The following is a 27,663-nucleotide window of genomic DNA, read 5'->3' as shown; positions in this document are numbered from 1 at the left end:
TTACGCGCTCAATCGCCGGCCAATTTACGTGGCCATCGGGTGAAATCGTGTCACTTCGAATTAAACATGAGTGAAGGCACATCTCTGGAAACTGGGTCTTCGGTATGGGATGTTCTATCCGCAAGGTTAAAAGCCGACATGGATGGCCGATCGAGAGTTTTCGACTCCCCCCAAGATGCCCAGGAGTTTTGCCAGAAGTACTCTAAGACTGATAGGCAGCGCACATCACCTTCTCCACAGCAGTCGCAAAATATACCCGACTCTGGAGCCAGTGCTGATCTATTTATCAGCAACTGAATAACTTTGTCAATCTCTGCCCATTAGGATATTATTCAATGTTGGAGTATTCACGGGACCGACTAGGTCTCCCCCTTTATTTTATGTTTAACTATATTGGAATACCTCCTGGGACGAATCGCACCTACATAGCCAGGCACTAGTGTGCCAAGAATTGGGGAAGCGCCGCAGCATAGCCAACCCAGAGTGCGGATGCACATGATTTATTTGATGCAATCTCACAACGGTTCTCTTTTATCATCTAGTTTTTGTTTCCATCTATTGTTGAATGGGGATGGGTGTCCCCCCTGAAGTTGGGCAAGGGGGATGGGAGGTGGGAGGGGGGACATGGCATGTTTAGGCATAAATATATAACATGATTAATTTACAACTTTCAATTGAAATATAGATATCAACAGTTGGGTCTTGTCAGGCAGAACAGCCAGGATATAGATTATGGCTAATAGGGTGCAGGCAGAAGCCAGGGTTACAATAATGTCCTGGAATGTTAGGGGATTAAATAATGCCCGTAAATGTAAGCAGGTGAAAAATGATCTGCAACGCCACCAGGTGGACGTCGCTTTCATACAAGAAACACATTTGGTACCAGCTGTCAAGACGCCTTTGGCGACAAACTGGGGGTCCCACAGGTATTTTGCTGGATAAAGCTTGTACGCTCGTGAAGTTGCAATATTGATACATAAGAGGGTACCATTTCGAGGGTGGAGATATGTCAGGATCTGGGTGGATGTTTTCTGTTGGTTAAAGGATGCGTGCTCGGTCACTCTGTGTTACTAGTATATATCTATCCACTAACTGTTGATGACCCTGGCTTCTTTGACACGGTTAACACAGGCATTAAATGTATGGATGCTGACCATATATACATGGGGTAAGGGGAGGGGTGGGGTGGAAGACACTTTAATCTATTGTTGGACGCTGTGCGAGATAGTACAGCACACACAACGGACACCAAGCCTAGGGAAATACGCTTGTTCGACACCATGGGTAGGTTTGGATCGTGATGGTTACACTCATTACTCTGCACCCCACAACACATGGACGTGCTTGAATTATTGGTGTCTTTCAGAAGGGGTGGCGTTGTGGCTAGACGCAGTTAGTCACCTGCCACAGACGCTGTCTGACCATGCCTCAGTTATGGTTAAGCTGAAAATCCCCAGGGCTGGGGGGTAGAGCGTCCCCGGAGGTTCCCTGACATGGTATTAAGAGACACTGTCTTTGCAGTTGAACTAGGGGAGGCAGTCACAGATTACTTTTATTTAAATGAGGGATCAGTGGAGTCCAAGGCTGTACTATGGGAGGCCTTTACGGCGTACGTAAGAGTTGTATGCATATCTAAAAGTGCTGGAGTACTTCGAGACCTGCGACAAACACTAGCACAATAGAAGGGAAGCTCACGGTACTAGATTGCATCGAGTCAACCAAGATCAGTCCTCCTGACTTGCAGCGACGTTCAACACTTTTGTCTCAATTCTGGGAGGCTGCTGAGCGTGAAGCTCACTACCAGGGAAAATACGCAATTGCCAGAAGGTATGGGGAGGGAGAAAGGCCAGGCAGAACACTAGCCAAACTAATGCAACGTCTCAGACCAACATACATAGCAGAATTAGTAGAGAAGTGTGGTTCGCGCATTACTGGGAACTTGGGTATCCTTCAGGAGGTGCTTAGCTACTATACTACATTTTATGAGTCTAGGGTTTCAGGGTGCCCTGTGGATTATAACGGATACCTGGACGAGATAGCGATGGTGTGAATGGAGAAGGCGCATCAGGAGTTCTTGCTGAGCCCTTCTCAGAAGATGAAATTACTGAGGCCATTAATGCGCTGGATGGCTCAAAAGCGCAAGGGCTTGATGGATTCACAGGGTGTTTATATAAGAAGTATAAAACTATAATTGTTTCCTATCTTGTTGAAATATTTCAGGAGAAAGTGGAGGCGGAGATGCTTCCGCCGACTCTGAGGGAGGCGGTTATAACGGTGCTGCCAAAGCCAGGGAAGGATACGCGGTATTGCAGTTCATACCGGCCATGGTCACTCCTAAACTTTGATAATAAGATATTAGCCAAAGTACTGGCGACCCAGTTGGCACTTATTGTTGAGAAACTGATTTCACCAGCGCAGTCGGGTTTCATTCCTCATAAATCTACAACTCTAAATTTGCGCACATTGTTTGCCACACTGCATAAGATAGCACACCTCTGGTTCCAGCAGTTGCTGTACAGCTGGATGCGGAAAAAGCATTTGATTCGTTGGGAGTGGCCCTTTTGTATGCTACAATGGGGTGACTTGTGGTGCCAGAGCAATTCTTGGCGGTGGTTAAACTATTGTACACGCTGCCCACGCCTCGCATCCGCCTCATTGGAAAGTTGGCCAAGGAGTTTAGGCTTACGTGGGGTACGCGGCAGGGGTGCCCACTGTCCCCATTGTTGTTTTTGATTGCCCTCAACTCGCTGGTACTACATTTACAGGATAAGCATAGTCATTGTGGACTGCAATTTAACACAGGACCCCTACTCCTAACACTCTACGCAGACTATATTATTCTATACGTGAGGCACCCAGATGAAAATTTGACATCGTTGTTAGCGAAGTGACTAGGTTTGGTGCTCTGTCGGGGTTACATACCAACTGGGAAAAATCGGAAGTCTTTCCCCTAATAGTAGCACCTTGCGATAGATCAGAGGAATACCCGCAGTCCTGGTGTAATGAGTCGGTGAAGTACCGTGGGGTTCACCTTCACAGGGAGAAGGACCGCATTTTACAATTGAACTATGGCCCGGTTATGGAAAAAATAGGGCATAACAGATCGTTGGTTGTTTCTGCCCTTATTGATGGCTGGAAGAATAGCCATAATAAAAATGGGGGTCCTTCCACAATTCCTGTATCTTTTTTCAGAACATTCCTATACCATTGTATAATAGTTTCTTTACAGAACTTCGCACACTGTTGATAAGACTGGTCTGGGGGTGAAGACAGCCTCGCAACTGCTGGGACACGTTAACGCTCCCGTATGAGAAGGGTGGGTTTGGGGTATCAAACTTCCGGGTTTATTATTTGGTGGCGCAGGCTAGCTTTGTCTGTCACTGATACCATATTGATGTCAGGATCCCATATCACAGACCACAGGCATACTTGGCTCTGTCGGCGCCTCTTAACACCCTACTGCCCAGTTGGGTTCTCACGAGAACCACACAATATTCAAACATTATCCACGACTCGTTGGGCGTGACATAAGCTTAAAACATTGACTGCATTTCGTGTGCTGTACTCTCCTGCATTTCCACTAGCGGGGAATGGCTGGATCCCTATATTACAGGAATGATTAGTGAAGCGTACTCTGGCCAAGTTTCACTTAGTGACGTTTGGCGATCTTTTCCCCAAAGGTCACGTTTTCTTGCACAAATAAGATCCTCGTTTCCGTGACGCTACAGTAATGGACTACTTCGTACTGCTCAGACTACAGAGGGCACTACGAACGAATCCGCCCTGCTACCCTGCTACCCCTTAGAACTGCCAGATTTTACGATATTAACAGGGCTTATAAAAGATGAAGATAGTAGCCATCACACGCCGAGAATGTACAAGGCAGTGATCTCTATGCTTCTTGATGGGATGCGGGTGTGAGGACGGTGTGGGAGCGAGACCTTGGACACCCAGTCACTGATGTGCAATTGGGTCGGTGCTGCACTCAGATACACCGGGTTTACCCAAACACCGGCATAAGTTGCTGCATTTTAAATTCTTGTGGAGGGCATATGTGACACCCAGTAAAATGCACTGTATAGATCCCTCTCGTCCCAACATATGTTTGAGATGTGGTTTCCCGGATGCCGATTTTGTGCACAATACATGGACAAGCACCAAGATAGTGACTTATTGGCAGACAGTCTTTGTAGAAATATCTTGTATGGTTGAGATCCCCTTCATTGCGCTACATGGGTACATATGTAGCCTCCCTAAATCTAAACGACGCTTAGTTGCTCTAGCACTCCTTATTGCTAAGCGTGAACTCACACTGCAGGACTGGTTACGAAGCATGACATATTGTAACACTACCAGTGATACGTACACTCAACTGCAATTACCAGCTGGCAGACCTTTAGACATATGGCTGCCATTCTAAGACTACCTATTGATGATGAGGTAGGGGGCTGACATCGCAAACACAATCCCAACACAACAGCGCGGGACGTATACTAGATGGGGGGTGGAGGTGGCATCGAGCACTGCTATATCCCAGCACAGTCAGTAGATACCTGCTGTTATTTATTGTGTCAGGGCATACCTTGAATGATAATTATGCACTCTATTTAAGCCTAGATGTCAGACAACAGACCTGGAATGTGCTTTATTTTGAGCTGTAATTGTGATAAGTTTTTTCTTCTGTACTGTACTGCCATGCAAAAGGAAATGCTGTTTCTCCTTTTGGTGATCATGGCCTTAAGTCCCAAGTCACAGATCCGCCATGACTGGGTGCGATACCCGTGCATTGCCATCCTGTACAGTTATGTGGGTTCTTGCTGTTTGCCCCACGTAAGTCTCTCCTAGATAGGACTGAAAAGTGATGTTTTGCTTTTTCTCCGGTATTGAATCTTTTAAAAAAAAATTTATTTAGAACGTTTTAATGAAAATAAACTAGGATGACAAAGATTCACTGGTTCCATACTGTTCCACCAGAAAAAGTGGGAAATATGTTCAAATATACCAGGGAAACTTTCAGCGAGTCGCTGAACAGACCAAAAGTACAGGAGCACATCATGATGTAGGCATACGCCTAGATTTGTGAAACTGAGGCCTGTCAGTTGAAGTCATCATTCATCAGAAGGACATGTAATGTTGTGGCTAACTTAAGGACTATTGAACCAGGGATCCTAAGTTCTTATGCCAGATTCCTAATTCTACAGGTCATGAGCATATCGCACAACTTTACCTTTGGCTCCATCCTGTATCTGATAGCAGGAAGCACTAAACAACACCTGAGAATATGTTCAACAACTCAAAGGGCTTCAATGGGCTTTACTGGAAATGTACACCATGGAGCAGTCTCACTCCTTTCTCCCATTGAGGGTCAATAGATTTGCTGAACTGTATCACCTTGAAGGTTTTCAGATATTTAATGTAATGAGATAGACTCATGTGCATCACTTAATGATAGTTTGTAATATTTAAGGCTTGAGGTGCAGACTCATTTAGCTCCAGTGAATACAATAAGTTTATGGTGTCTAACCCTGGATGTAGTTCGCATAGTAGAGCTACGCGTTGCTACGCAAAGTGCACTACGCGTAGCTACGTGAACTGCATAGTGCACGGTGCAAGATGTGGTTTGCACTGATTGCACAGTGCGGAAAAGCATCCAGCACTGTGCAATCAGTGCAAACCACATCTTGCACAGTGCAAGCGTCGTTTTCTGCCGCTCGAGTAGCGGTCGCGAGCATACGCAACCATTGGCAATGAGAAGCCTGACCTCCACGCGTTGAGAATCTCACCGATCGGTAACTTGATGTTGCTGATCGCGAACGAGGAAAAAGTCCCGCCGGGATGTCATTTTGCTCGCTCCCGGTCGCCAACTTGACGTTGAGGACCGCAAGCAAGCAAAAAATGGCCGCTAAGTTACATGTGTTTGCACTGTGGTACGTGCAATTCGCGTAGTGCGAAGTACGCGCAAACTTCGCAAACTACGCAAGCGTAGCGTAGTACTTCACCCAGGGTTAATAGTGTCTTTTCTTCGCATTTTCCTACACTATACTTTTGCATTGCCCATTTTCAAAATGTTATGTTAATTATATTCCTAATCCTAAATGCGTCCTAAATGTAGTCGCTTATAAATCTCAAAATGGCATGTATAAAAGGATTACCTTCAGGCATGACAGCACTATTGGAAAAAAAGGCGCTTGCAATAAGCATCTTTTTGAAATAAATCATTTTGGCACACAAATGAACTATTTATTTTAAAAATATTTAGGATTATATATCACCGACAGGCAAGCACACTTTAAAATCAAACCCAGGGACATGGTCAAGATGGCAGAGTGGTAGGATGTGCCTTTTCATTTCTCCGTCCCAGTTACCGACCCACATATACACCTTATATGGCCAGAGGAGAGGACCTGGGATGGTCCCCATAGAGGCGCAGATGACGTGGATCCCGTTGGACAGTACACACTTCCAAGCCGGGGCCTCACTAGACGACTGGAAACGAAGTGGAGTCCAGAGCGACAACATTTTTTTTTAAGAGTTTTTTTATTATTGAGTAAACAAGCAACATATCAGCAATTTACCATCTTATACAAAAAGAAAATAAAACACCTTGGATACAATGCGATCGTCGTCAAGCAACCAGGATTAAACAATACTCAATATTCTTATTCCCCCCCCTAACTCCCCTACCTCCTCCCCCACTACCCCCACCCCCCCGTCAGTGTGCCCTCAAATCACCCTGTACAATGGAGCATCTACAAATCTGGGTCCACAAAGGTCAACCTATATCAATGTAAAATAACATCACCATGAATCCCAAGAAAAAGTAATTTCCATCCGTTCGCTCACATGTGCCCCGACTCTCCTTTCTGAACTATCAATCTGGCAGGATGTGTCGTGTAGTGCGTGGCTCCTCCCTATACATGCTTAAGTGTCCCCATCTAGGACATTCCCCTCAACGTTCCCGGTGGCCTCCACACTAGTGCTCTCTCCCTGATCTGCCCCAACCTGTACCACGTCCTCGCCTTCCGGCTCCTCCGGTAACTGGAGCTCCGTTACCAATGCTCCCCAAGCCCCGCAACTTCCAGTGCCTTATCATTAGAGGAGCGCCTAGCCAACTGAAGTCGAAGTGTCGCCTCACTCCCAACCCACCGCTGGAAACTCGCCTTCCATCTCCCAAAACTAGGACCTGGCCTCGCCTTCCAATGCATGGTAAGCTCCCTCTTTGCCATAATTAAGCCCAAGTCATAAAATTTGCTTGTCACTTTAGTGGAAGGGGTGTGTGGAAACCACAACAGGAAGCAGGTTCCCATCTCAGCCTCCAACTCTCGCTCCGTCACACGATTCAAGCATGCCATCACATCCGCCATCTAGAGCGACAACATGGCGGCTGCCAACGCTAGCCTAATAGGAATGGCTCGGCCCAGACTTCACCACTGCTACAGGCTGTGCGCCCAGCCACAAATCACAAGCCTGCCAGAACACCTAGCGATGCTAGTCGTCCGCTGTCCACACCAGGACCGCTTCGAAGGTAGGCCCAGTCGCACTGTGGGTGCAGCCCTATCGACTGCCCTTAAAAGATCATGGACCGCTGCCAAGTCACCAAACCCCATCAGGCAGAACTGTATCCCCAATAAGGGGAGACCGGAGAGCTTCTGCGGGACCACAGATAACGGGACCGCACTGGGCATTGTGGAGCAGCAGCTCATCTGGATGGTGACCTTGGCAGGTGAGCGGGACCGGAGGGGAGCTGGGTGCAACAACATGGCAGCTGCCACCGCGGGCCTGATGCGATCAGCCTGGCCAAACTCCCTCATCACTATAAGCCACGCACCTACCTGCGATGCCCTAATTAGCCTCATCACAGAATAGCACTGAACAAGAGCAAAAGTTAGTCCATGCGACACCAACCACCCACACTGTGGCTGCATTCGAGGCAGGCCCGGCCACAATATGCGAGTGCTTTCCCAGGCAGCCCTCTGGAGAGTGCTGTGTGGTGCCCAGTACTGGCGCTCTAGTACCTGGACCCTTGTCCCCCACTACAGAGCCTCTTGGCAGCTCAACCATCTGGATCCGCCTGCAGCGAGCTGGGAGTGGGCAGCGTGACGCCTGAGGTCCACCAACGTACCACAGCATTACATCTGTCTGGGAGCATCTGCTCACGACAGCCCTGGCCGGTCACATTTGCTGTCACCCTACCCTCCTGCAAAGTTAAACCACGACCAGCAGGCCTTCTGACTCCTTCTGCTTGACCCTGATGAGAGCAAGCCAAGCCACGCCATACCTGCCATCCCTTCACAGGGCTTGTGGCTAGAGCGGCGACTAGCGGGGGTACCCCCGAGGGGCCATCGCTACCAGGCCAGCCAGTTTGCTTTCAGGAATCCTCTCCATAAGGTGAGCCCATCCTCTGCCGCCACTCCAAGACACTGGGGACCATGGGGGTCGTACAATATACAGGCAGTGGTGAGCCTTAAACCGATTAGATCTGAGAAGGGGTCCTTGACACACTGGTCACCTCAACTTCACTGCTGCGCACTAAATTGACAGACAGGGCAGTGGGTACTACGGTGTGACAACCTCCAATACCTGTCCCCTGAGAGGCAGCCGTCACCACAGTGGCCGTCCACAATCGCAGCCTCCACAGAGTAAATGCCAAAAGAACAAGTTACTTACCTTCGGTAACGCATTATCTGGTAAAGACTATCTAGTTGCAGATTCGTTACGTTTGAATATCCCAGACGTCAGGCTGGATCCGGATACATTTGCCAAGCAATACCCATTGCGCATAACGTCAGGTGGCTCCATTCGGCTCTGAGTGACGTCGTTGGCGACTTATGACGTTGCGGTGCCAACACAGGCGACACCCAGGCGCGCAGACGTCCGTAGTTTTAGTTTTTCCACACCAGAAGTGCAGAGCCATGAAGTGACTAAAAGAAACGTGTGCAACACTAGGGCCCTGAAATGGGAGAAACCCTAGACCTATTACATCAGTCCGCAAAGCGGGGAGGCATGGCTGGGCTGTAAGGAATCTGCAGCTAGATAGAGTCTCTACCAGATAATGCAGATACCTTACCTTTGAATCAGATACCCGAGCCATACCATCCTGGTGGTGGGTTGCGGACTCATGAACTAGACTAAAATGTCTTGCAGGACTGAGCGGGCAAAGTGCCATTCCCTGCGCACTTGACCATGAAGGTAATATTGTTTTGCGAACATGTGCAACACTACCCACATCGCTGCCTGACAGATGTCTTGGACTGGGACACCCCGTGCCAAGGCCGTAGTCGCAGCCTTTCCCCTGGTGGAATGGGCCCTTAATCCCTAAGGGGCTGCTTCTTCGCCAAGGCATAACAGATTTTAATGCAGAGAACAACCCAGCGCGAGATGGTTCTTTTCTGCACTGCCTTTCCCTTCTTTGCACCCACAAAGAGTTGATCATCCACCCGGAACTCTTTTGTGCGGTCAAGGTAGAATGACAACGCTGTTTATGGGTCCAGTCGGTGGAGACTCTACTCTTCCTTAGAGGGATGTGGGGGAGCAAAGAAGGTGGGCAAAGTAATGAACTGACCCAGATGAAATGGGGTCGCAACCTTTGGAAAGAATAATGTCCTGGTGCGAAGCGCCACTTTCCGGAAAGGACATAAGATAATGATCTTCCGCCAGCCGTTCCGGAGTTGGCAGAATAGTAGGAGGAAAAGAAAGGAAAGGAAGAGAATAGCCCTCCTGGACGATCTGCAAGACCCACTTGTCTGTTATAGATCTCCAGCGGGGGAGATGATGACGAATTCTCCCACCCACTGGAGTAGTGTGGTCCTGCATAATCAGCCTAGGAGTGCTTGGAGGCTGCGGCTGCTGGGGGCACTATGGCAGACTACTTCTGGCCTCCATTCCGAGGATGGAATGAACCACGTCCACTCACGGCTTGGGTAGTATGAGAGGGACAGTGGCTAGGATAGGGCTGAGCGCGGTAGGAAACCCCTTCCGTTGCCTCGAAATGGGCAAAAGGAAGACTAGCCACAAGGACCTGGCCATAGCTTGAGAATCCTTGAACCTGCCCAGGGCAGAGTCTGTCTTTCCCCCAAAAAGGCAGGTTCCATCAAATGGCATGTCCATCAAATTGGACTGGACATCCCCCGAAAAGCCAGCTGTACGTAGTTAGCCTCAAGGCCACCATCGTTGAAATTGATCTGCCCAGCGAATCGGTCGTATTCACACCACACCGTATGGCGAATTTTGCTGCATCTCTCCCGTTGTTGACAGCTTGGGAGAGCACAGCCCGAGCCTCCTCTGGGACTTGTGGCAGCACCTGCGCAACCGTCTCCCAAAGAGTGTGAGAAAAAGCCCAATAAGCATGCGGTATTCATCGACCGCAATGCCATACTGGAGGAAAAAAACATCTTCCCAAATGAGTCCAGTCTCTTGGATTCCCTATCCGGAGGGGCTGAAGGGAATGCACACTGGGAAGTAGAGGCCTCCACCAAGAAAATTTCTAGGGTGGGGTGTTGGCTGAGTAACTTTGGGTCGCCCAGAGCTGGGCAATGACGCAGTGCAATCGTCCTATTCATAGGAGCCCCTGTGCTAGGTTTGGGACATGTTCCTAGAAGGACTTACAAAAGTGCCTCATTAAAGAGCAAAAGGGGTTCAACGGTGGAAGTCCCAGGTTGAAGCACTTCGGTTAGGAGATTAGTCCTGACCTGCACTGAAGGCAGCTCCAGTCCAAGGACCTCAGCTGCCCTTTTAACTACCATGGCATAGGACACCCCCTCCTCCGTAGCCACTGTAGGTGGAGAGAGCATGCCAGTGTCTGGGGAAGTATCCAGACCACTGGCTTCCCCAAGATCCCCATACCAGTCCATAGTGTCCTCAGACATCCTGGTTCTCTAATGGGTCTCCAGAATCCTCCCATTCCTTTCCTGAGCCCAGCACGTCAACCAAGTGCTCAGGCGACAACATAGAACCCCTGGGTTCTGTCAACGCCTGAATCGGCGTCGCTTGACACCGTTCCAGCTCCGTGTCGTCGGGGATGAGGATGGGGCTTGCGCCACTGACGTCGCAGGCCCCGACTCCGGGTTCGACGCTGAGGAAGGTCGCGTTGGCACGAATGGTGTCGAACCGGATCGGATCCCTGAGGCCCCACCAGCGACGTAGCAAAACCTGTTAAATGCAACCCTCTCAACAGACTCCGAGACAAGCCAGGTCTAATCCAGAGATACGCATAGTTTGCCGATCCTCCCCCTTCTCCCCCGATGCCAATCTTGGGTAATGCAGACTTCCTCCATGCATGGATCCGGTGGCATTCTCACCATGGCAGCTTGTGAAGCGCCGCTCAGTGGGCCATCTATTCGACGAGGAAGGGATGCTTGTTTGCTCAACTCCGCACTGACTATGCGATGCCAGAAAGTGAGAGGATGCACTGCTTGCAGGTGTGACAGTGGCTGATGCACCCACCTAATCGACATGGGGCCCAGAGATGCCTTACACATTTCAAGAAGTGGCAAGTGACCAAAACCTCAGACACAAGGTTTTTTACTGAACTTGACACCATCTTGCGCCAATCTGCCCCGCCACATCCAATTGCAGCCCGAGGTGCGAGACAGAATGGGACGTCAATTGACACCAAAAGAATGGGGGGAGGCGTACTACAGAACTTGACACACGGCAAGTAACGCAAATAGCATTGAAACTGCCACCATGATAGCCACATACACCAGTACACGTGGGATTGTGGCTCCCCTGGAACGTTGCGACAATTACTATGGGATTGCCCTAAATTAGCAAAATACTGGACCACGATCAAGATGATATAGATTCACATCTAGATACACAAATCCTGAGATTCCCTGCTTACATGATTCTGAGACTACCCAACCTAATTATCTTCCCATAAAATTTCAGTAGGGGAAGACAGATAGGGTTGGCACTGGGAGCTTCAATCTGTAACATACTAATGCATTGGGGCACAGGCCGTACTCCATAACACCAGTGATGGCTCCACTGCCTCTGGCATACACTGGGGATGGAAAAGAACATCCTCTCTCTCACTGCCCAGAGTGACTAGTATAGAGAGCTATGGTTCCCGTTCATAGAGCTACTCAACGGAATTTCAGTAGCTTCCCTGTCCCCAATACCTACGCCTACTTGGTCTGACATTAACCCCTCTGCAACACAGTGAGAGTCCAATTAGATGGAACCCAGTAGAGATCTGTGATGTTACACCCATTATAATTCACTACAATGAAGTACCTAGGGGTGGGTGGGGGTGTGTGGAAGTCCTGTTGGGCTTTGGACTCATTTCTTCCTTATTGTTGCTAACAATGCAATATATTACATACGGAGAGCCCTGCGATGCTCTACCTGTTGCTATCTTCATACGAAAATGCCAATAAAGAAACTTGAACTGTAAACTCAAATCCAAAGTATTACAATGAAAGGCTGAGGATGAACACATTTTTTCCCCCAAATAAAGGCAGCAAGAATCATTAACAGTCTTATCAGCCTGAATGATATAGTTGTGGCAAGAGGACATTGGGCTCATGTAGGCATTATGATGCCATGCTTAATTACAAAAACACGGCATTTCACTAGCGGTTGATGTGGGGGAGAGAGATCAAAGCAAGCCTTGATCTCGGTTTTTTTCTTGGAAGGGGGTGGGGGGGAGGAGGAGGAGGATGAGCAGTATGGGTCCTTCATATGAAATGGGCTGTGCTGGAACAAGTGACTACTGCTATTATGACTGAGATGAATCTGTATGGCATTCTCTGTCAATGGCCACATTCCTTAACAGTTTAATAGTCATGAAGGCAAGCCAATGAATCAAAAAAGATAAATTAGAAAAAGCATCAAACCAGCTCTCCTAACAGACGTTCCTAGAAAACTATGTGCTGGTAAAATTCACATGGGAAATGGATTTCTAGTAAAATCTACATCATTAGGCAGGGGCAGGAGTGTTAAGTGTTCTTCCTAAGTGAGCTGCTTCACTGCATGATGGGAGCGAGCAACTTGCGGAGTTCTTAAGTGGCAGGGTCGAAGTACATTGGTTGTGCAAAAAGTACTGAAACACCACACCACGTTTCCTTCTTTCTTTTACAATCCATTTGTCAAAGTGAGGTTTTCAGTAACATGAATCCCAGAACGACTCATCTGGTAGACTGGATCCTGCATAATAAATGATGAAATGAAACCATGCATATTTAAAAATGTATTCCGTGAGACGACGCATGGCAGGAAACACTACCATTTATGAATTCAGATACAATTCCACTATGGCAATCTAAACCTGGCTTTGCAGCTCTCGGAGCAGGATTCGCTGGCCAACATGTATCTAAACAGGTGTAAGAAATGGATAGCAGAGTATGCTTTTTTTTTTAAACTCATAAGCAACAGCTATTATCGCCCCAACTACCATTAAACAGCACTTGCTGGCTGAGTGCAAGTTGAGGCGTAGTAACTGATTCTAAGATGCGCGTTTTCCATCTCACCTCACAATTACATTTTCAATACTCCGATCAATTAACTTCACAAACTAGGTTTATATGTAACCAAAGATATCCACCATACCGCTTGCAACCCACTTTTGTTTATGCCTCTACCGCGGAAATAATATTAACTGACTTGAGAAAGAAAGATCTTTTTCCTAAACTAAATAACAATACAAAACTATGTGCACTTACAATGTCAGACTCGTCCATTTTGATAGTCATTTTTGTAACCGCATCTGTGGCTTTGTTCAACATTTTCATGAGTCCAGCTCCACTCAATGCCTGGGTGCCAACAGCTCGAGGCAACTGTAAAGAGAAAAAGCCATACAATTCAGAAAAATTAACATGGAAACAATTTCATAGGGGAGGATGGCATATGGCATTGGTCAAGACCCGGTGCAAGAGTTTGTCAAACAAGCTTTGGCAATAGGTCTGGCTTTCAAATAGAAGTGCCTCCTTAATCAATGATGGGCTTAGCCATTTGTTAAGTAATAATACCTGCACTCTGCCACCCTTCCTATCATTCATGTGTTCATTCAACCAGACACTTACTTATTCTTTCATTTATGCATTTAACCAACCACAATAAAGTCACACAAACCCAACAGCATATGCAAGATTAACATCAAAAAAGTGGAAAAAGAAAACATGCTGCTTCCTAAACATGGCGAGCAGAAGCTTAAAATAAAAAAAGTGAATTAAACATAGCAGCAGGAGGCAGTCTTGCAAAGATATTGTACATGGTGTTTAATTGTTTTGAAGTTCTAGCATGGTCGCTAAGCTTAGAACAAATGGGTTAGCAATCCTGGAACGGTAATAACAGGTAAACTATAGCTGGTGACCTGGCTCTTCTGTTGTTCTGCCCTCTAGCTTCCTTCTCTGCCTTTTCTCCTCTGTGCCTTTTTTCTGTTTTTTTGCCTGTTTCCCTATTTTTCCTTTTTTACCTTTCCTTTTTTTGTGCCCCCTTTTCTTTTCCCCGCACCTCCTTTGGCCTTTTCCTGCTGCACCCCAGCCCCCTTATAGTGCGCTGTTCTCATCCGTGTTTCCCGCCTCCCAACTGACCTGCCCTCCCCCTCATCCTACTTAATTCACTGGCGCAAAAGGCAAGCACGTCTGTGCCCATCGGCGCCCTGACCACGCCAAGCGCCAGAACCCTGGCCTCCTGAACTGCCTCTGCTATGACTACAGCAGCCTACACTATCTCAACCCCGGACGCAACAACTTCCAGCTTTGGACGCTGAGCAACACCCACGGCCCTCTCTCATGCCTTCACTGCTGATGCACCTGAACTCATCCTCCGTCCCCCAGCTCCATCACCCAGCCAACCGACTGACGCTCACCGCACCTTCCCTACAGTGCCTCCTTTTTAAGCACCAGACATTGCCATCCCCAAAGGCTACAAGATCATCCGCAAGGACCGCCCCAACCAGACAGGAGGAGGCATCGCCATTGTCTAAACAAGACCCCTTCGCCTGACCACCCACCCAGACAACCTACAATACACATTGAGCACCTGCACTTCCAGGTACAGACCAACCCGAAAACCACCCTCCGTGGAACCCTCATCTACAGACCACCCAGTCCTCGTGCTCCATTCACCCATGCCATTATCGACCTCATCACACCCCAGGCCCTCACATCCACAGACTACATCCTACTTGGAGACCTCAACTTCCCACAACAATCCCAATTCCTCCTACCTCCTAGAGAACTTCACCAATGTAGGACTGAAACAGCTAGTCACCGCTCCAACGCACACAGCAGGGCACACGCTCGACCCAGTCATCACCGCAAGGACTACATCCACCTCTCATTCAACAAACCCACCGCACACAAACAGTTTCCCCCTAGAAACTGGCCTCAAACAGCATCTCACCACCGTCAACCACTGACGCAAACACCGCAGCACACATCCTTAAACAATGAATCGCAAACTGCACCGAAACCCTGGCCCCCCTCAAGAAAGCCACCAGCAAACACATCAAGAAAGCAATCTGTGAGAGGGAGGAGCTTAGCGCGCACCCAAGATGGTCGCGTGAGCTCAGAGCTCCCGGACCTTCGCCACCTCCACCGATCATCCTGTATCTTATCCTGATTTAGACGACGGGCTTTTGTGGTCGTGACCTGGCTGATCATTTATCCGTTTTCAGATTGCGATTTGGTCCCCGGGAACCGAAGATAAGGACTTTTGAACATTTCTGGCCTGCTCCATGGTACTGCCTCGGGCTTGCCTTCTCTGCCAGCCGGGTGGTAATCGAATAACAACGGCCCAGGCGAGGCTCCCATGCCCGGTCTTCTACTTTCAGTTTCGATTCCTGTGGTCTGGCCTCATTGACTTTGCCTTGGTCGCCCTGGTCGTTTGTTTCTTTCACTACCACGTCATCGTTTAGTGATCTGGAGTTTCGCTGCTCTTTGATCAGTGGCTGGCCCTCCACCTATTCTCCGAATTGATCTGGGCGTGTAGAGTGTCGCCATTTTTACTAGGTCTCAGAATACCCTCCGGGGCGCACGACCTAAAATGACTACCAAGCCCGAGGCGGAGAGGCGCAAGACCAGACCGGCAACTCGGGGAGGTCCTGTGCAGTCCAACGTAATGGATCGCTATACCCTCACTAAGGGCTCTCCGAGTGGTATGACTAAACCCCCGGCCACCTTTGGGGATGACTCCCTGTTGGATGAAGAACCGTCGTTGAAAGACGTCATGGGCGCCATTGCTGGGATGAAGGCCGCGTTGGGACAACAATATGAGGCCCTGACTCACAAGCTAGACACGGTTGCTATAGATGTTACTCTGATCAGGGCAGACCTTGGAAAGACTAACGAGAAGGTCAAATCCCTTGACCTGAAGACATCCAGTCTTGTCGCCGACGTCTCTGAATTACAGACGGAGGTCGGTAATTTGAGGTCCGCCCGTGACTACCTCTCTCGACGCTTGGACGATTTTGAAGGCCGCGCACGGCGGAACAACGTCCGGTTGGTTGGTGTCCCGGAGACGACGGACTCGTCAGCAGTAGACCTACTGGTGGAGGACCTTGTCCTGAATCACCTAGCGCCCAAGGGTCTGAGACAGTTTTTTGCAGTGGAACGGGCCCACCGAATCCCGAGTGGCCCACCCAAGTTGGGAGCTTCTCCGCGCCCCATCATTGCGCGGATCTTTAACTTTCGTGACAGAGATGCGATCCTGCAGGCGTCCCGCACATCGGGCCCTATGAAATATGAAAACGCCGCGATCAGCTTCTACCCGGACTTCACCCAACAGGTTCAGAGGCAGCGACTGGGATTTCAAGGAGTGAAGAAGAGAATGAGAGACAGAGCCATGAAATATGCCATGCTTTTCCCGGCTCGATTGCGTGTGGTTCACAATGATAGAACGTTTTTCTTTGACCATCCTGGAGCTGCCAGTGACTGGTTGGACTCGTTGCCCCCTGGACAGGAACAATTTGATCATTCGGAACACTCCGGTGGAGCAGAGGGCGGCCTGATGGAGCAGGAATAGGGAGTGAATCGGCTCCTGGACCAACGTATTGCCTTTCGGCTGTAGTTTGATGCTATGCTACTATTGTCCGCTACTGTGTTGTCTTAATGGGGTGTGGGAGGGGGTCGGGTGTGTCTTCCTCCTCTGGGGTTCTTTTCGTAGATTAGTTGTATGTTAGGGCGACAGGCACACTGCAAGTTGGGGTGGCTTTTGAGTCTCACGCAGGGGTGGGGGGTATAATGTTGGTTTGGGGGGTTGGGGGGTTCAAGTTTAGGGTTTTTTGTTTTATTCAAGGCATAGTACTGATGATCTCCTGTGTTGCAGTGTCGCGGCTAGTGTGGGGGGGAACCTGGGGTGGATTCTGGGATGGGGGATAGGGGACTACGCATTCTGTGTTGGAACGTAAATGGGTTGGGAGACAGAATTAAACGGGGGTGGTTTGACAGTTGCTACGACGCTTGTCTCCTGATGTGGTTTTGCTTCAAGAAACACACTTGCTGGGTAATACGTGCCACGCCATGAATAGGCGTGGATACCGTCTCATGGCCCACTCGGGTTTCACTTCCGGCTCCAGAGGGGTGGGCATTCTGGTTCGGACCTCCGTCCCCCTTGCTATTGATGACGTTATACTCGATGATAGGGGGCGTTATGCCGCTATTGTAGGGCGCTGGGAGGGGAGGGTGATTACTTTACTCTCGGTTTACATACCCCCAGGCCTTCAAACTACGACCTATGCTGATTTGGGAAAAGTGGTCCTGGGAGTGCCCGAGGGTGTACTTGTGGTAGGGGGGGATTTCAACTCAGTAGTGTCTGGTATGTGTGATCGTCACCCTCCCCGTGTCCTCGCTAAATCTCAATCCTGGCTGGGGGACTTCCTGGAGGCAATGGGGCTAACCGATTGCTGGCGTTTACATCATCCTGGGCAACGGCAGTATACTTTTCACTCCGGGGCCCATGGCAGCCTTTCGAGATTAGATTATGTTTTGATGCCCTCCTCCCAGGCTTCCCTCATAGGGGAGGTGAAACATCTTGCCAGGGTATTTCGGATCACTCCCCGCTGTGGTTAGTTGTGAACGCTCGTCTGGGGTCGGGAGGTCGGATTGCCCCGATTAACCCATGGTACCTCCGTGATCCTAAGATTAGAGTGGAATTACTTAAAGCAATCGATCGTTACTTTGCTGAAAATGTGGGTTCAGTGTCCTCTTCTGTCTCCTTGTGGGAGGCGTATAAAACTGTCATTCGGGGCCAAGCCCTCTCCTCGATTGGCAATGTTAAGAGGTGTAAGCGGGAAGAGGTTGTCCGTCTTGAGACTGAACTTACCATCCTTGAGGGAGAGTTGGACTCTGGAGCCTCCCCTGAGAAGCTGCATTTGTTAGACCTAAAACAGCACGAATATAGAGCACTTGTGACTGACGCTGCGAAAGAGATGGGTCGTGAACAGCAGGGGCGTTTGTATGATGTGGGAGATAAGGCTGGGAAGTTGCTTGCTTGGTTGGATAGGAGAGAATGCGCAAGTCGGGTTATCCCCGTCATAGTTGATGTGAATGGTGAAAGTATCACTGACCCTGCTGGGATCGTTGCGCGGTTCGCCGATTATTTTCGGGTAGTGTACTCCCCTGTGTCCGATCGACCAGAGCAGCAGGACTCCCGCTTGCTTCTCCGCGATATCTCGCTGCCATGCTTGTCTGACCCGGAGCGGGACCTACTGGAAGCTCCGCTCACGGCTGATGAAATTGCCACCGCTATCCGATCGATTCGCTCCGGGAAGGCCTCGGGCCCTAATGGACTCCCCATCGAGCTTTACAAGCTCCGTCCCGACGTACTGGCGCCGTATTTGCGATCGATGTTTTGGAATCCCTAGAGAAAGGGTCTCTTCCTCCTGATCAAAGGCTGGCCTCCATAGTGGTTATCCATAAGGAGGGAAAGCCGCGTGACCGCTGCGAATCTTTCAGACCTATATCCCTGATCAATGTTGAACCTAAGATCCTGGCCAAAGTTCTTGCTACTCGTTTGATATCTGTTATAGGAGATTTTGTTCACCCGGACCAATCCGGCTTTATACCACATCGCAATACGGCACTTAATCTTCGGCGCCTGCATGGAGTCCTAGCGCGAGCCGGGACTCTGCGGGAGTCGGCCATCTTGGCGTCCCTAGACGCCACTATGGCGTTTGATACGCTTGAGTGGCCTTATCTTTGGGCGGTCCTTTCTAAATTCGGTTTTGGGCCCGCCTTTATCCGTTGGGTGCAGCTGCTTTATGCTGGCCCTTTAGCCCAGGTAGTGGTGAATGGGCGTGTTTCAGCCTCCTTTGCGCTTGGTAGGGGTACGCGCCAGGGCTGTCCTCTGTCCCCACTTCTGTTTGCTCTTGCCTTAGAGCCATTGGCGGCTTGGTTGAGATGGGAACCATCCTTGAAGGGTATTAGATGGTCTCCGGAATTTGAAGACCCTATATCTCTGTACGCGGATGATATACTCTTATACCTTACGTCGCCCCAGGAGTCGTTGATCGTCCTTTTCGACGTTTTGACTTCTTTCAGTAAAAATTCCGGTCTAGTCATCAATTGGTCAAAATCTTGCGTTTATGTTCTTTCCGGCGATGCTCCCCTCTTGCCACGTGGATGTCCTATCTCGGTGGTGCTCGAGGGTATCAAATATCTGGGAATCTTTGTTAGACCCTACGCTTCGTTACGAGCGCAATTTGTTGCCCCCTCTCCGACGTCTTCGGGCGGATATAGAAACGTGGAACAGACTCCCTCTCTCTCCCCTGGGTCGAGCGGCGTTGTTTAAGATGATGTCGCTCCCCCGATTTCTCTATGCGCTTCAAAACACGCTTGACGTAGTACCAGCTGGGTATTTCCGGGAGATTGAATGTCTACAGCGACAGTTGATATGGGGGGGCCGTTCTCGTATTGCCCTTTCGAAGCTCACGCTCCCTTGGTATGATGGCGGCATCGCACTCCCGGACATCCGTCGCTATTATTGGGCCTCTCAGTTAGGGGCCATCAACCACGGCACCTATGCTCATTCACTAAACCCGGCCTTTGCGATGGATAAATGGTTGCTGCCCGGCGGCGATTACAACAGGGCTTTATACGCGACGTCAGCCGGTAGATCTCTTACTGGTCCCACTAAAACAGCGGTGCAGGTGTGGTATCGGGCTACGGCGGCCACGGGATGGACTGACAGACCGACCCGGGCTACTCCACTCTATGCCTCGGATAAACTTGGCTCCCTTTGTCAATCGAAGGGATTCGATCGGTGGAACATGATAGGGATCAGCAGGGTCGATGATATGTGGATCAAGGGTAGGATCAAAACTTTTGAGGAATTGAAAGTTGAATATGGATTGAATGATAGGGAATCCTTTCGGTATGCGCAAGTCCGGCACGCAATCTTGTCTGTTTTTCCCCGAGGCTCGGACGTGCCGGAAGCATCCCCGCTTGAAGATAGGATACTAGACGGGCATGTCCCTGATAGCACTATCTCGCTCATTTATAAAAAACTGATTAATACTAGGATTGACTTGTTGGAAGGCCTCCGAGGGTTGTGGACCAGTGATGGTCTGGAGCTCGATGATGAAGACTGGCAGGCCGCGATCTCTTCCCCGAAAGAGGTGGCTATCCCGGCACGCCTTCGGTTTGTCCAACTCAAAATTCTGCATAGGGTGTATGTGACTGGCCCGCGTCTGGTGCGAATGGGATTCTCGACGGATGGATTGTGCAGGCGTGGATGCGGCAGGGTGGCCACGTTTCTCCATATGATTTGGGAATGTCCGGCTGTGCTGAGCTATTGGAATCGCGTGCATGCGGTAATGAGTGAGGTTACGGGTGTCCGGCTGATGCCTGAAGCGCGGAGGTGCTTGCTGAACGTCTGGGAGCCGAATGATTACAATCTGGCGCAGCTTCGATGGGCGACCTTGGGTAACATGATCGCCAAGTGTGACATTGCTCAGCTATGGGGCGCCCAGAGGCCTCCGACAGTCCTAGTGTGGAAACAAAACATGGATTGGTGCATGTTTCGAGAAAAAACGGTTTATGTTTCCCGTGGCAGACCTGGCAAATGGGGGAAAATCTGGACTCAGTGGAACACATACCGTGGTGACATATGTGCTCCCCCCATATCGGAATGTGATATTGACTTGTCTTCCTCCCAACCTGATGTTTCCTCCGCAGGATTATAGATGTTTTGTATACTTCTGGTCTCCTTTCCCCCCCCCCTCCCCCCGATTTACTGGTAGCAACGATATCTGATTTACTTTGTACCCCCCCCCCCGCGAGCCGAATGGTGACACAATTCTATTGTAATGCCTTGCCATGTTTTGTTTTTCTGTTTTCTTGTTTTTATTTTCAATAAAAAGTTTCAACAAAAAAAAAAAAAAAAAAAGAAAGCAATCTGTTTATGCCTTCCCTCCAAGAATCCAGACGCTCCTGCAGACTCCTCGAAAAGACATGGAGAAACCACAAAACCCTGGAAGCCCACACCACCTTCAAAGATGAAGGGTCTCCAGGACAGAATCAACACCAACACACAACAGCAAAGTACTCTTCACCATCATCATGGATTCTGCAGAGAAATCACAGACGCACCCCCGCGCAAGACCACCGCAACAGACTCTGCTCCTTCTTCCGCCACAAGATTAAGACAATCTACGACAACTTTAACATCCAGGACCGCCCCACTGCACCAGCAACCTCCTCAACTGATGCCCCCGACAGACCCAGCTCAGTTGGACCCCACACACCATGGACAACACCCTAACAACCATGAAAAGAACCCACTCCAGAGCACCACTGGGCCCCTGCCTGTACCGCCTCTTCCACAGAGCCACCCCTACCATCGCATCCGAGCTACGCCAAACCATCAACTGCTTCCTTGAGACCGCTTCTTTAACAGACGACTGGAAACTTGCCAAAAATAATCCACTCCTGAAGAAAACCTCCGCGGACACCACAGACCTTAAGAACATCAGGCCCATCTCCCTGCTTACCTTCCCAGCCAAAGTCATTGAAAAAAGCAGTCAACAATCAACTAGCTGACTTCATCGAAAAAAAAAGACATCCTGGACATCTTCCAATCCAGTTTCCGAAGCAATTACACAATCGAGAACACCCTCCTCGCAGCCACCTACATCTGCTCTCTCCTCGACCAGAGCAAAACCATGGACCTCATCCTCCTAGACCTCTAGGCAGCATTCAACACCGTCTCCCACCGCACCCCAACCACTAGACTCCATGACGCCGGCATCCGCAACAAGGTCCTTGACTGGATCTGATCCTTTCTCACAGGCAGAACACAATGGGTCAGACTTCTGCCATACCTTTCGGGACCAACATGGACCAACTGCAGTGTGCCCCAGGGCTCCTCTCTCATCCCACCCTCTTCAACATCTACATATCCCGCTCGCAACCATCTTCAGAAACCACAGACTCAGCATTGACTCCTACGCCGACGACACACAGCTGATCCTCTCCCTCACCAACTAACCCAACATCACTGGGCACAACTTCCAAGAAGGGATGAAAGCCGTCGCCACCTGGATAAAGATCAGCTGCCTTAAGCTCAATTCAGACAAGACAGAAGACCTCATCCTGGGAGTCACCCCCTGCGAATGGCACGATACCTGGTGGCCCTCTGCGCTAGGAACTCCCCCCCTACACTCCGAAGGACCATGCACAAAACCTCTGCATCAAACTAGACGCATAGCTCACTATTGACCGATAAACTCAGTTTCCGCTGATTGTTTCAATACCCTGAGCAAGCTGCGAAAGAACCTCAGATTGATCCCCACTGAATCCAGAAAGAGCGTCACTTACACGCTCATCAGCAGCAGACTAGACTATGGCAACGCACTCTATACTGGCATTACCCAGAAAAACCTCCGCCAGCACCAGAATGTTTAGAACCCTGCAGACAGATGGTCCCCGACCTCCCCCAGCACAGCCACATCATTCAACACCTCCGCAAACTCTACTGGCTCTTGGCAGACAAAAAAATAACCTTCAAACTTCTCCCCCTCGTTTACAAGTCCCTTCACAACGCCGGACCAGCATACCTGAAAAGACGCGTCTGCTTCCACGCACCCATAAGACACCTCCGCTCAGCTCGCCCTATCTATCATTCCACGGATCCGCAAGACCAGTACTGGAGTAAAGCCCTTCTTCTTCCTCGCTGCCAAGACCTGGAACACACTACCCCTCCACCTCAGACTATCTTCCACGCTACCCCAGTTCAAGAAGGACCTCAAGACCTGGCTCTTTGAATAACCCCAGCACTTAGACAGATCTGCTCCCAACCTCCCCCCAGCACCTTGAGACCCTCACGGGTGAGTAGGTGCACTTTATCAATCCTTGATTGATTGATTGATGGGGAGCATGGTCAAGACTGATTTGCATATGGCTGGGTCCAAACTGGGATAGCGTGGTGAGCAAGAAAAGATATGGAATTAGGCCCAGATCTCGTTACGAAGGGTAAGTGTTTGACATTGTTTAGCATTATATCCTTTAATTATTCTTTTTGCACTGGCCAGATGTTTGCCATAAACAGAGGCCAGGTCCAAAGAAATACATTACATTTAGAATATGAATATAAGACCCACAGAAATTTACAGAACAAACTATTAAATTAACGCCATAGTTAGGTTTGATAATAAGATAATATGTGAAAAAAAGAAATTCGCTGAAAATACTACTGAGAAGGAATCGCCGACCAGGAAGTTGTCGGCGGTGAGGGTACCCTTTCCGCCAGTACAGGCATCGTCATCGACAGCACATGTGAGACCTACAACGACTGTGGTTTTTTGGACAGCGAGATAGTCAACTACGATGGAGGGGATAGATGTGCAACCGGGGCCCAGAGGACTGTCCCGTCGACGACCCAAGCTTTTTAGGGACTAATCTTTATAGTAGATGGCTCTGAAGAGGGTTTCTCATACTTTGAGGTCAGATTGTCTTTCTCCTCAGCAGGAAATAAAGGCTTCCCTTTTGGTGAGGGACCTGCTGCTTCATGACAGGATTTATTTAGAAGCTTTTTTATTGTCCCCAATAAACTCGTGACCTCTCTCTCCTTTTAGATTTTTCCAAAGAGGTATATGAGGCAGAGCTTTCCCCATCCTCAGAGATGACATCAGATTTATTTGTAAGTCTCTGCAGCCAAATCAACAACCTACCCTCTTTATCTTTCAGGCTTTTGGTTGATAAAGTTCTCCAAATCTTGCAGTCCTTTACTTCAGCATGGAACCTCAACTTATCGCATGTTCCACATAACCTTAAGAGACTTTTTCTTTGAAGAATCCAAGATTTTCTTGAAGATATCTTAAGTTTTGAAGGAAAAAAAATTGAGCAGAGCTCAGGGGGACTCCCGGTCACACAACGTGCAGAAGAAAATCTGAGGAACTCAGCCTCTCTTGGAGTGTTCTACAGGGTGCTGTCGCCAGATTGTAAAAAAATACCAAACTTAAGTAATAATCAAACAAAGGTATATGTGTGGAGGGAGGAATAGCGCTCGCACTTCCTGATTGTTCCTTGGTGGGCGGCCATCTTTCGAGGGTGACGGTCTAGTCTTCCCTCCCTCCCTGACTACATAAGGGTTTTGCACTAACGCGCTCGAATCAGATTGACTACTAACTTCATAGCGCTAACGTGTGCATTTTGATACGACTTTGCTGCAAGGTTTTTTTTTAACCTGATTACTTTTAAACTGTTATATTAAAATTGTTGTTACCCTGACATTGGCGCGCTGACTCCCCGGTCCACCGCAGCAAATTCATGCTGTTTGTGTGGAGGGAGGAATAGCGCTCGCACTTCCTGATTGTTCCTTGGTGGGCGGCCATCTTTCGCGGGTGACGGTCTAGTCTTCCCTCCCTCCCTGACTACATAAGGGCTTTGCACTAACGCGCTCGAATCAGATTGACTACTAACTTCATAGCGCTAACGTGTGCATTTTGATACGACTTTGCTGCAAGGGTTTTTTTTAACCTGAACTTTTAAACTGTTATATTAAAATTGTTGTTACCCTGACATTGGCGCGCTGACTCCCCGGTCCACCGCAGCAAATTCATGCTGTTTGTGTGGAGGGAGTAATAGCGCTCGCACTTCCTGATTGTTCCTTGGTGGGCGGCCATCTTTCGAGGGTGACGGTCTAGTCTTTCCTCACCTCCCAATCTATTTCAGCCCCAGTCCATTCGCGCAGCGGTGACGCGCAGCGGGAGCGCCATAGACGCGCCGAAGAGGCGCCAGAGAAGCCAGTCTGCGCCAGTCCGCGTCCAGACGCTTCCAGCTTCTGGCCCTGGCACCATGGTAGGACGCCGCTTTTTTTATGGCGCTTCCTCTCTGCTTGCATTACGACCTACTGCTAACCCACTTTGTCTACACTCGGTCCCTCCTAATACTACAAATGCCGGTTGTAAAATATGCGACTGGTGTCTATCCCCTCCGATTCCAGGCAAACATTCCTCTATGCTTAAAAAGAAAATGTTTCTCCTGAACTGTCGGTCCCTGCCAAAGCACCATACTGAACTAGCGTTACTGATAGAGGAGCTTAACCCCGAAGCCCTCTTTCTAACCGAGACATGGCTCCAGTTACAAAACGATCCAGCGTCAGTGTGGGCCACTCCTCAAGGCTACACCCTCAAGCGACTGGACCGCCAGTCAGGTAGAGGTGGAGGATTGGCCATCATCTATAGAGATAATTATAGATGCCGTGTCACCTCCTCTACCACACCAGCCTGTGAGAGCCTACATTTCACTCTTGAATTTTCCCCTACCATCACTTTTTCCGGTATTTTAGTTTACCGACCACCTGGCTCCCTTGCTGATTTCCTCACTGACATGACGGATATAGCTGCTAACTTAGTGCTCACCTCAGCAAATTTCACTTTGCTGGGTGACCTGAATCTGCACTTAGATGATCCGCTTGATGTCGCAGCTAATAGCCTCCGTTCAAATCTCCAGGCTATTGACCTTTCCCAAAAGGGTTTTTACCCGACACATAACAAGGGACACCTCTTAGATCATGTCTACAGTAATCTAGACAGTCTATCGGTTCAAGTATCGATACCACTACCCTGGACCGATCACTTTTTAATACCTCTTACATGGTCCATAAGTACTCCCTCTATCTCACAAACTTATGATAAACATTGGGGCAGGAAATGGAGCTCTCTTCCGCTTCTTAAATGGGAACAGGCTCTCTCTGAACATCCACCCCGGAGGACGAGTAATTCCAATATGGCAGCTCTCAATTTTGATAATTGGATTTCTAGCACCCTCGACCAAGTTCTTCCAAAGGGCTCCTTGCAAGTAATAAAAAGATCTAAAGTTGCTCCCTGGTATTCTCCCGCCCTTAGAATTTTGAAACAAGCCTGCCGTAAATCGGAGAGAGCTTGGAGGAAAGATCGTTCCCAACTGAAGAAATCAGAGTATATAGCCGCAATAAAGCACTATAAAAATGAAATAAAACTTGCACAAGCTGAGTTCTACAGAACTAAAATCAATTTGGCAGCAAACTACCCTAGGGAAATTTTTTAAATTGCGAAATCTTTAATCTCCCCTCCTTCTGAGCTCCTGGCATCGGATGGTGCACAGGCCCGCTGTGACAACTTAGCCACTTTCTTCTTTCAGAAGATCCAGGCCATTTATTCCCTACTCTCGACAGGTAGTGATGATACGGGTTTCACCTTCAAAACAGATTCTGATCTGCCCATGCTCTGCTCACTGGTTACTTTTCCACTTCTTGATTCCAGTACATTAGATAAAATGGTCCCTAAAGTCATCTCGGGATCTCCTAATGACCCGGCACCGCCGCAGACTCTAGTTAAGGTGATTGATACCATCCGCCCGTTCATCCTGGATGCCCTCAATGCCTCCATCACCTCTAACTCCGTTCCAGCCCCATGGAAGTGCGCGATGGTCAGGGCTCTGTTGAAAAAGCCGAACTTGGATCAGAGCAACCTGACCAATTTTCCCCCCATCTCGCTGCTTCCGTGGATGAGTAAACTTCTGGAGAGGCATGTCAACAAGATCTTAGTGGATTACCTAGAGTCCAATAATCTACTACGTATCTCCCAGACGGGGTTCTGCCCTCAGCACGGCACTGAAACTGCCCTTCTGGCAGTGACGGAGGCAGCAAGAGCTATACTGGATCAGGGAGGAAAAGCAGCCATTATACTTCTCGATCTCAGCGCCGCGTTCGACACAGTTATTACATCGTTTGAAAGGCATGGGTGTGTCGGGCACGGCCCTGGCTTGGCTGACTTCCTTCCTGGATGAGCGATTCTTCCAGGTGTTTGAGGGCGAGGTGGAATCATCTAAACATCCGCTCAGTTGTGGGGTTCCTCAGGGCTCCTCCCCGAGCCCCACCCTTTTCAACGTTTATATGCAACCTCTAGAGAAGATAGTCCACCCTTTCGGTGTGCGGATTGTCACCTACCCAGACGATACCCAATTGGTGGTCTCTTTGGACCACGCGAAGGGGTCGTCTAACACCTTGGGCCCTTGTCTAGAGGCTGTTGCTAAGTGGATGCAAACCTCCCACCTCAAACTCAATGGGGAGAAGACTGAGATCATGTTATTGGGCAACCCCTCCTTGACCACCTTGGCTTCCATCTAGCCCTCATGTCTCGGCGCTCCCCCCCCCTAAACCTCAGATAAAGAGCCTGGGAATCTGGCTTGACAAAGCGCTGGATTTTTCAGTCCAAGCCACCAAAACTGCCTCCACATG

General features: G+C 49.2%; 1 protein-coding gene across 2 annotated transcripts in view; it reads right to left on the bottom strand.

The window, feature by feature from the left end:
- Positions 1 to 27,663, bottom strand: part of SNX1 (sorting nexin 1) — a 749,531-nt gene that overhangs the window by 296,947 nt on the left and 424,921 nt on the right. For both annotated transcript variants that reach the window (XM_078684988.1, XM_078684989.1), the window contains exon 9: positions 13,665 to 13,778. In XM_078684988.1, coding sequence (XP_078541114.1) covers positions 13,665 to 13,778 — 114 coding nt within the window. The remainder of the gene's footprint in view (positions 1 to 13,664; positions 13,779 to 27,663) is intronic.

The sequence above is a fragment of the Lissotriton helveticus genome, chromosome 3_2 (genome assembly GCF_964261635.1).
Source record: "Lissotriton helveticus chromosome 3_2, aLisHel1.1, whole genome shotgun sequence".
Taxonomy (NCBI): domain Eukaryota; kingdom Metazoa; phylum Chordata; class Amphibia; order Caudata; family Salamandridae; genus Lissotriton; species Lissotriton helveticus.
The sequence above is the reverse complement of the archived record's forward strand: the minus strand, read 5'-3'. Positions and strand labels throughout refer to the sequence as shown.